The sequence below is a fragment of the Ammodytes marinus genome (genome assembly GCF_949987685.1).
Source record: "Ammodytes marinus genome assembly, chromosome: 1".
NCBI lineage: Eukaryota > Metazoa > Chordata > Actinopteri > Uranoscopiformes > Ammodytidae > Ammodytes > Ammodytes marinus.
Window position 1 is genome coordinate 13,016,742 of NC_137230.1, and position 9,677 is coordinate 13,026,418.

A 9,677-nucleotide genomic window follows, 5' to 3' on the forward strand; every position below is an offset into this window, starting at 1 on the left:
GATAAGGAGCATTTATTTTAATTTATTCATATTCACTAACTGAGCAATGATAATTTGGTTCCTCTGAAAAGACCCCATTGTTTTTTCCAAGATAGTCTCATCGTTGCCAGCTCAGAGAACAGTGCACATCTGCAACTGACACTCCAGCAAGCAGAGTAGCATGTTATACAGTAGGCCTATTATTACACTATCTCCATTGTATAGTGTTTTGAAGTTAGTAAAATTAAAAAGAGCTGCTGATAGTTAGATTGTGAAGATCACTCCACATTGGGAACGAGGGGTATTTCCTGTATGCCTATTTAGGTTTTAGTTATAGGCTACTTTAAAGAAATTTTCAGCAGCAGGCTGAGGTGTTGTGAAAATGTTGACCCGTGTACTTTTTGGAATAACCAAACTCCCTACAGAACATATTCCCCAATGATTGTTTTTGTAGTTCTTTCAAATATTTTTTTTCTAGCTGTGATATGCTCTCAGTTTCTCTTCACACGGAAGATTGGTACAATAGTTTCCATGGAGATGGTGGGGTGGGATACGGAGTAAAATTGCTTTTCAGTTAGAATGCAGTGTGAAAATGGCAACACATTGTTTTTGACATCAGTGATGTATTTGGTTACGTGACAACCAAGAGGAACTTGACACCCCCTCACCCCAAAAAAATATATGAACAATGCACCTGACAAACCATGAGTTTATTTCTTCTTCTGAACATTGACGTCCCACTGGTACAGTGAGAAAACACTGTCCCTTTTTGTGACAGTGTGGTAAACAGCCCATTGGCAAACCTTTTCTCGATGTGTCAGCTGCTGTCAGAGGCAGAATAACTGAGCAAACTTTGATATGAACGGTTGTCCTGAATTGACCTGAAAACAAATCGACTGAACCAGTCCTGAGGAGCATCCTACATAAGAACGATTAGACTCTTAAAATGCTGTATTAGACACAGTGTTTTCTTTTCTCATGTTAACATGTTATACATTGATAAAGAAGCACACATGTTGTGTTTCATGTTTGTCTGACAGCTGGACCTGAAGGGGGACAGAGAGCCAGTGTTAAAACAAGTCCCGGTGCTTTTGTTATTTGCCTCTGGTATTACAGAGGCAGTAATTGTTCCAGGAACCCACTTTTTTCAAAATGTATATTTATTTTCTCTAGAACAGAACAAAACTCAATATTTCTTTCCCCAAAAGTAACACATAAGCTAAAAGCGATTCAACACTGAAGTGCTTTCTTTTACATCCTGCAAACTCTTGTGCAAGTGTTTATAGAGACTTACAGTGGAGTGTAAACAGTGGAGTGTGTCAGGATGTGCACATACCAGAAATATGCACAAGAGGGCCCCCCTGAGAGCGTATCCACTATAAAAGCTTCATTTCACTTTCCATCTTACTAACAGCTGAGGACACAGACCAGACCTTTATATTACTGTGTGTGTGTGTGTGTGTGTGTGTGTGTGTGTGTGTGTGTGTGTGTGTGTGTGTGTGTGTGTGTGTGTGTGTGTGTGTGTGTGTGTGTGTGTGTGTGTGTGTGTGTGTGTGTGTGTGTGTGTGTGTGTGTGTGTGTGGGCCCCTCGCCCTGTATGTTATTGTCTGACCATACTGTGGACCTTAATCCTCACGTCTAACAATACCATGAATGGTATTTCTGGTATTTGCCAGGGACACATGAAGCTAATTTGTAAAAACGTTGTATACACAAATAGGATTAAATATTATATAACAGTTATGATATTAAAGTAAACAGGATATATACTGTACATTATAAATAATTAATCATGAATGAAATATATAAAAATGCTCTTAAAATTCATGATAAAAAAAACTCAATATCACCACTGCAAAATCCTGGATAAACACAATCTGCTTAATTTTGAAAATCGCATTGTGGATGCTAATGTGCGCTTAATTTTTAAAATCATACACAATGCTGCACCTCCTCCCTTAAGGAACTTTGTGACACTGGGCTCAGAAATCTCAGCACGAGCAACCAGGTCAACAATTAGGGGAGAATGCAGAATCCCACAATACAGAACGACATTTGGAAAGTCTTCCTTCTCTTTTGTAGTGGAACAGTCTACCAACAGATTTTATAACCAATGGTGATTTCCGGGCTTTCTCCCGTCTGACAAAGGTTTGGTTGCTCACGCAGCAGACCTGCACACACTTATAGAATTTTGTAGTGCTAGTAGGATAGGGGTATTTTTTTTTAATTAAATATGTAATGTAGTGTATTTCATAAACTTTTTTTTATCCTATGTATTTATATAATTGTATCTTGTTGTCCTTTTAATATTTAATCCCATGTCTAGATATTGTTGTGTCTTGTTTAGTTTAGTACTTTTATTGTTTCCTGCCCAGGGACTACAGGTAGAAAATAGCAGGTTGCTAAAACCTGGTTAAAGGTTAATGATTCTTTTGCACATTGTCCCTTGTTCAAATAAAGTTACATTACATGAATAATAATATTTCTGAAAAATATATCAAATAATCTAATAATGGTTTTAGGAAAAAAAATTATTACAATTACATAAGTAGTCAGGTTTCCACTCAAAGCTATCGTCTATGTGTTTGTGAGTTTAACTCATAGACTGTAGGTTTTTGTTGAGAATTGCTGCCATCTATTGGTGCAAACTACAAACCTGGTTTAGACAAACCGAGGCAGGCTGGTGGACATAAAGTGTAGGCTATTTATTTCACAAAATAAAACAGTCCTGAATGTGTCCCTTTTTCAGACTTTTCTAGATCAGGGCTAAACTGCAAACTTAATAAACACATAACCTGATATAAACTGGTAAAAATAAGTTTAGAAAAGTAATTATCTGATCATTCTTTGGTTCCTGCCTTGGGTTTTATCTATGTGCTTTGTTTCATGGCCAGTAGGTGTCAGCAAAGTTCTCTCTTGCGGAGGGACTGGGTCCATCATGTGCCTCAGGTTGACAGCAGCCCACACTTAGTTAGGCTATATCAACAGGTTTGTGTCACTGAGTTTAGTTGTGGTTTCTAAGTCATCCCACATATATGAAATAATGTCCACATCCTTGCCAATGTATTTCCTACTGCATAAAGCAACAACAAAGAAAGCACAGATAAGGGCCTGTATCAGTTGCCTGTAGATGTCTGCATCATTTATTGTATAACAAAATAAAAAATTAGGCATGCCAGCCTTTGGCATGCCTCATCACTTCCTTGTTCTACAATACACATAGGACCGGATTAGTGACTATACTTGGGCGAACACATAGGACACATAGGACCGGATTGGTGACTTGGGCGAACTAGTACTATATGTTGCAACGCAACTTCTAACTCCCCACTGATCTCTAAGTGAGCAGGAAGAAAGGTTGAAGTCATGAGTGACCGCCGACAAGAGGAGCAGGAGCCTCAGGGCGCCGTGGGAGGGGAAGATATCAGTGAGAATCCCATCCTGGAGCGAGCAGCAGCGATCTACAGAGGGTATGTGATTGAACGTATAAACACAGAAGAGCCCGGTCGACACATCTCCCCTGAGGATCTGGGAGGAAGGCCAAATGAACAACAGGATCCACAAATCCAAGAAATGGTGGAACAGATACTCCGGATGACAGATGAGTTGAACAGGAATGCTGAGCTCCAAGGACTGATCAACCAGGTCCTGGATGACTGTGCTCAGGACATCTTCATGAAGGTGGCCAGGAACATCTTTGCTGATGGCATCAACTGGGGTCGTGTGGTGGGTCTATTTCACCTGGCCTACATACTCATAAAAAAGGAACTGATCAGCAACAATCTAGAGAACATCAGGACCATCAACAGCTGGGTTCTGCTGGTGATCAGAGAGCAGCTGTACCCCTGGCTGGTTGATCAGTGGGGCGGGGAAGGGGTGATCGGTCTGTCTCAGGGGAGGACATTAGCCATAGCAGCATCAGTGGTATTGGTGGCAGCCATTGTTTACTACAGGATGTCACGTTGAGAGCATCATACCTCATAACCAGGGCTGCAGTCCCATCTCCTCGATAAACAAAGCTTTCTGGACACCAATTGTAACAATTTCGCAACTTCCATCTCATTGACTGGTCAAGTGCTGTCATCAAGGGGATAACCTCCTTCCTTCTCAGGCTTTCAAGAACAAAAAAGTGCATTTACAGCCGGCTATCGACCAAGCATCTTCATCATCCTTCACCAGCGACAATTCAGTACCCTCCATGGGATTACTAGGGCTGTTGCATCACACCGTTTTGCAGCCATATTGGATATTCTCACCTCTTGTGCAGTCTGTCATTAGATAGGCTAATGTTCATGAACATCATGGGTCAATTTTAGTTCGGGCTTCAACTTCAATTTCTCTAGGCCTTTGGTGTGAGCAACATTTGGATTTAGACCTGAGAAGACATGAAAATAACTGAAAAAAGAGCTGCATCCTTTATCCTTGGGGTCAATTTGACCGCATTCAATGTTTGACATCTCTAAATAAATGGTTGACATATTTTCTTTTGCTTTATATTCAATTACTTTTCCTAACTTTATGGGTACAACTGGAAAAACATCAAATTGACACGCTTATATTTTTCAATTGCGCTGTAGACGTATTTGTTAACGCTGTGTATTTTCGGGTCAATTTTACCAACATTTGTTTAGGTTGTTTAGGATGACAAGTCACTATAATATGTAAAAGTTTTGTCTCTAAAATATGTACTTAACCACACACAACCACAAACACACACACCCACACACACATACCTCCCAGCTCCCACAGGAACCACACCTGTTGGCAATTCTCACAAAGAATCACAACATTGTTCCAATAATATATAAATACCTAACTGCACATGCGTGAACTTGACTTGGGGGCGGGGACATTTAGTTCTGGGAGGATAGGGATAATGCCATTTCTCTGTGTGCAAATTACTTATAAGAAAAGGTTTTCTTCCAATGAGGTTTTGTAACAGATATTTGGCAGTGAAAGTGACATAGAGGAGAATATGTCTGAGACAGAGGATAATGTTGGGGAGAACGCTAATGAATCTTACTATCTCATAAGTACATTTGAATACATAGCACTTACAGTAGCACAGGACAATATTTTGTTGTTTATTTTGCTCAAATTTTATTTTTACAAAATAATAAAAAGAATTAAATAACTGATGGTGATGATGTTCTATTTTACAAATAAAATATTTGAAATAATGACCCCCTGCATAATAAAATGCTATCCTCCTTGATAATGGAATTTGGTTTTATTCCAAATATTATAAATAACACAAAATAGAACTGGGGCAGAAGTTCACCTTTCAGCAGGACAACCAGCCTAAACATACAGCCATATCTACTACTGGAATGGTTTACATCAAAGCATAATCATGTTTTAGAATGGCCCAGTCAAAGTCCAGACCTAAATACAATTGAGAATACCTGCAAAGACTTGGAAATGACTGTTCACAGACTCTTTCTATCCAATCTGGTGCTACATCTGAAGCTTGAGCTATTTTGCAAAGAAGCATGTGCAAAAATGTCAGTCTCTAGATGTGCAAAGCTGGTAGAGATATACCCCAAAAGACTTGCAGCTGTAATTGCAGTGAAAGGTGGTTTTACAAAGTATTGACTCTTGAATACTTTTGCACGCCACACTTTTCAGTTTTTTATTTATAAAAATTGAAAACCATGTTTAATTTGCATTCCACTTCACAATCATGCATCACTTTGTGTTAGCCTGGCACCGCCCGCCTGCATACTTGTGGTTGTTACGTTACGTGACAAAATGTGGAAAAGTTCAAGGGGTATGAATACTTTTTCAAGGCACTATACAGTATACCTACCTAACTGCACATGCGTGATCTTGACTTGGGGACGGGGACATTTAGTTATCGGAGGATAGGGATAATGCCATTTCTCTTGGTGCGAATGTGAGATTTTGTAACAGCTATTTGACAGTGAAAGTGACATAGAGGAGAATATGTCTGAGACAGAGCATAATGTTGAGGAACGACGCCGATGAATCTTTGTATACTATCTCGTATGTACATATTTGCATACAGCACTTACAGTAGTATAATATATAAAAGAATGAAATAACTGATGGTGATGATGATGTTCTATTTTACAACTACAATATTTGAAATAATGACTCAATTTGTAATAAAATGCTACTCTTCTTGATCATGGAAATTGGTTTTATTCCAAATATTATAAATAACACAAAATATTAATTACAAATGAAATAACATACTTACTTTAAAACACACAAAAAATATATCTAGATCCAATTTTAGGTAAATCTGTGAGATTTTATGGCATTTTTCATATTTTTCGTTAGTCACTTAATAGGTATTCTGGATGTAAAGGACGGTGTTTCGGGTTTTATGTTTAATTTAAAAAGCTATTTAGGTAGTCAAGAAATACACATGTACCTAACATATAAACTTGAGAAACAGCTTACCATAAATGGTATTTCTGGTATTTGCCAGGGACACATGAAGCTAATTTGTAAAAACGTTGTATACACAAATACAATTAATTATTATATAACAGTTTATATATAATTCAGTAAACAGGATAAAAACATTATAAAAAATGAATCATGAATAATAATATGTAAAATATATTAAATAATGTAATAATAGTTTTAGGAAAAAAACATTATTGCAACTACATAAGTAGCTTATTACGGTTCTTAATATAATAAAGGCAGGCAAGTTTTCACTCAAAACTATCATCTATGTTTTTGTGAGTTTAACTGATAGACTGTAGGTTGTTGTTGAGAATTTGCTGCCATCTATTGGTGCAAACTACAAACCTGGTTTAGCCAAACTGTGGCAGGCTAAATTTGTCACTTTTTCAGACTTTTCTAGATCAGAGCTAAACTGCTAAATTAATAAATACATAACCTGATATAAACTGGTAAAGAAAAAAAAAATCTGATCATCCTATGAATTGGTTCCTTCCTTGGGTCTTATTTATTTGCTTTGTTTCATGGCCAGTAGGTGTCAGCAAAGCTCTCTCTTGCAGAGGGACTGGGTCAATCATCTGCCTCAGGTTTTGTCAGCAGCCAACACTTAGTTGGGCTATATATCAACAGGTTTGTGTCACTGAGTTTCATAGTTGTGGCTTCTAAGTCATCCCACAAATATGAAACAATGTCCACATCCTTGCCAATTTATTTCCTACTGCATAAATCAACGACAAGCAGCACAGAAAAGGGCCTGTATCAGTTGCCTGTTGATGTCTGCATCATTTATTGTATAACAATTTAAAAAATGAGGCATGCCAACCATTGGCTGCTGTGCTTCACTTCCTTATTCTTTGGTGGAAAGGGACTTTCCACTAAGCACAGACGACCGGATTGGTAACTTTACTCGGGCGAACCCGTGCTAAATGTTGCAAACTAACTTCTATCTGCCCACTGATCACTCTGAGCAGGAAGAAAGGTTGAAGTCATGGGTGACAGCGGACAAGAGGAGCAAAGAAAAGTAAAGCGGGAGCCTCGGGGTGCCATGGGAAGGGAAGATATCAGTGAGAATCCCATCCTGGAGCTAGCAGCAGTAATACTCAGAGGTTATGTGATTGAACGTATAAACACAGAGGAGCCCGGTCGACACATCTCCTCTGAGGATCTGGGAGGAAGGCCAAATGAACAACTGGATCCAGAAATCAAAGAAATTTTGGAACAGATACTCCGAATCGCAGATGAGTTGAACAGGAATGCTGAGCTCCAAAGACTGATCAACCAGGTCCAGGGCAACTGTGCTCAGGACATCTTCATGAAGGTGGCCAAGAACATCTTTGCTGATGGCATCAACTGGGGTCGAGTGGCAGGTCTCTTTCACCTGGCGTACAGACTAATAAAAAAGGAACTGATCAGCAACAATCTAGAGAACAGCAGGACCATCATCAGCTGGTTCCAGATAGTGATCAATGAGCAGCTTTACTCCTGGCTGGTTTTTCAGGGAGGCTGGGTAGGGGTGATCGGTCTCTCTCAGTGGAGGACATTAGCCATAGCAGCATCAGTGGTATTGGTGGCAGCCATTGTTTACTACAGGATGTCACGTTGAGAGCATCATACCTCATAACCAGGGCTGCAGTCCCATCTCCTCGATAAACAAAGCTTTCTGGACACCAATTATAACCACTCCTCAACCTCCATCTCACTGGCTCACTAATGACGTCAAGTGCTGTCATCAAGGGGATAACCTCCTTCCTTCTCAGGCTTCCAAGAACAAAAAAGTGCATTTACAGCCGGCTATCGACCAAGCATCTTCATCATCCTTCACCAGCAACAATTCAGTACCCTCCATGAGATTACTAGGGATGTTGCATCACAACGTTTTGCAGCCATATTGGATGTTCTCACCTCTTGTGCAGTCTGTCATCAGATGATGTTCGTGAACATCATGGGTCAGTTTTAGATAGGGCTTCAACTTCAATTTCTCCAGGCCTTTGGTGTGAGCAACATTTGGATTTAGACCTGAGAAGACATGCAAATAACTGAAAAAATAGCTGCATTTTAACCCTCCTATCCTTGGGGTCAATTTGACCGCATTCAATGTTTGACATCCCTAAATAAATGGTTGATATATATATTTGTTTGCTTTATATTTAATAAATGTTCCTATCTTTATGGGTACAACTGGAAAAACATCAAATTGACATGCTTGTATTATTTAATGCTGCTGTAGACGTATTTGTTACATCTGTGTTTCTTGGGGCCAATTTTACCCACATTTGTTTAGGTTGTTTAGGATGACAAATCACTATAAATTATGTAAAAGTTTTTTTTCTAAAATATACTTAACCACACACACAACCACAAACACACACACCCACACACACATACCTCCCAGCTCCCACAGGAACCACACCTGTTGGCAATTCTCACAAAGAATCACAACATTGTTCCAATAATATATAAATACCTAACTGCACATGCGTGAACTTGACTTGGGGGCGGGGACATTTAGTTCTGGGAGGATAGGGATAATGCCATTTCTCTTGTTGCAAATTACTTCTAAGAAAACCTTTCTTCCACTGAGGTTTTGTAACCGCTCTTTGACAGTGAAAGTGACATAGAGGAGACTATGTCTGAGACAAAGGATAATGTTGGGGAGGACGCTGATGAATCTTTGGGTACTATCTCATTTACATATTTGCATACAGTAGCATAGGACAATATTTGACATACTGTAATGCTCAAATTTAAATTGTATACATGTTTTTGTTAAAAAAAGAATAAAAGAACTGATGGCCTCCTGCATAATACAATGCTACTCTCCTTGATTACAGAAATTGGTTTCATTCCAAACATTATAAATAACACAAAATAGTACTTACAAACATAAACTTTAAAACATACAAAACATATATCTCGATCAAATTTAAGGTAAATCTGTGAGATTTTATGGCGTTTTTATTCCTTTATTGCTGGGGTCAAATTGAGCCCCAAGGATCACCGGATCACCGGTGTAACTCCGGTTCAGGCAGGTATACAAGATTGACAGAGGTCCTTTGCTTTTCTACTTTTCAGATCTGATACTGTTTTATAAACTTGCAAGGACCTATTGCTGTCTCAAGAGAATAAAAGAAAGTGGAAGAACGCATTTGAGAAATGTATTTTTCTTCTCAAAGGTTTTCTTGTAATGACAACCTTAGTGCTCCTCCTCATTAAAACACGGGAACGGCCTTGTTAATGTAGCAATACCATAGCTTCATGGC

The 9,677-nt window shown here is 38.9% G+C and overlaps 2 protein-coding genes across 2 annotated transcripts; both read left to right on the top strand.

Annotated features, from left to right (window-relative positions):
- Positions 1-3,345: 3,345 nt before the first annotated feature.
- Positions 3,346-3,945, top strand: LOC307250968 (apoptosis regulator BAX-like; the record flags this gene model as incomplete). The annotated part of the gene is made up of 1 exon (XM_080028252.1): positions 3,346-3,945. One exon carries the CDS (start codon positions 3,346-3,348, stop codon positions 3,943-3,945), a length of 600 nt encoding a protein of 199 aa, XP_079884378.1.
- A 3,491-nt stretch (positions 3,946-7,436) lies between these two features.
- Positions 7,437-8,476, top strand: LOC307253272 (apoptosis regulator BAX-like). Its single transcript, XM_080031247.1, has one exon. It carries the CDS (start codon positions 7,463-7,465, stop codon positions 8,018-8,020), a length of 558 nt encoding a protein of 185 aa, XP_079887373.1. The 5' UTR covers positions 7,437-7,462; the 3' UTR covers positions 8,021-8,476.
- The last annotated feature ends 1,201 nt before the right edge of the window (positions 8,477-9,677 follow it).

Excerpts from the sequence above, each read along its gene's own strand:
- LOC307253272 (XM_080031247.1), top strand. The coding sequence starts at position 7,463 with ATGGGAAGGGAAGATATCAGTGAGAATCCCATCCTGGAGCTAGCAGCA.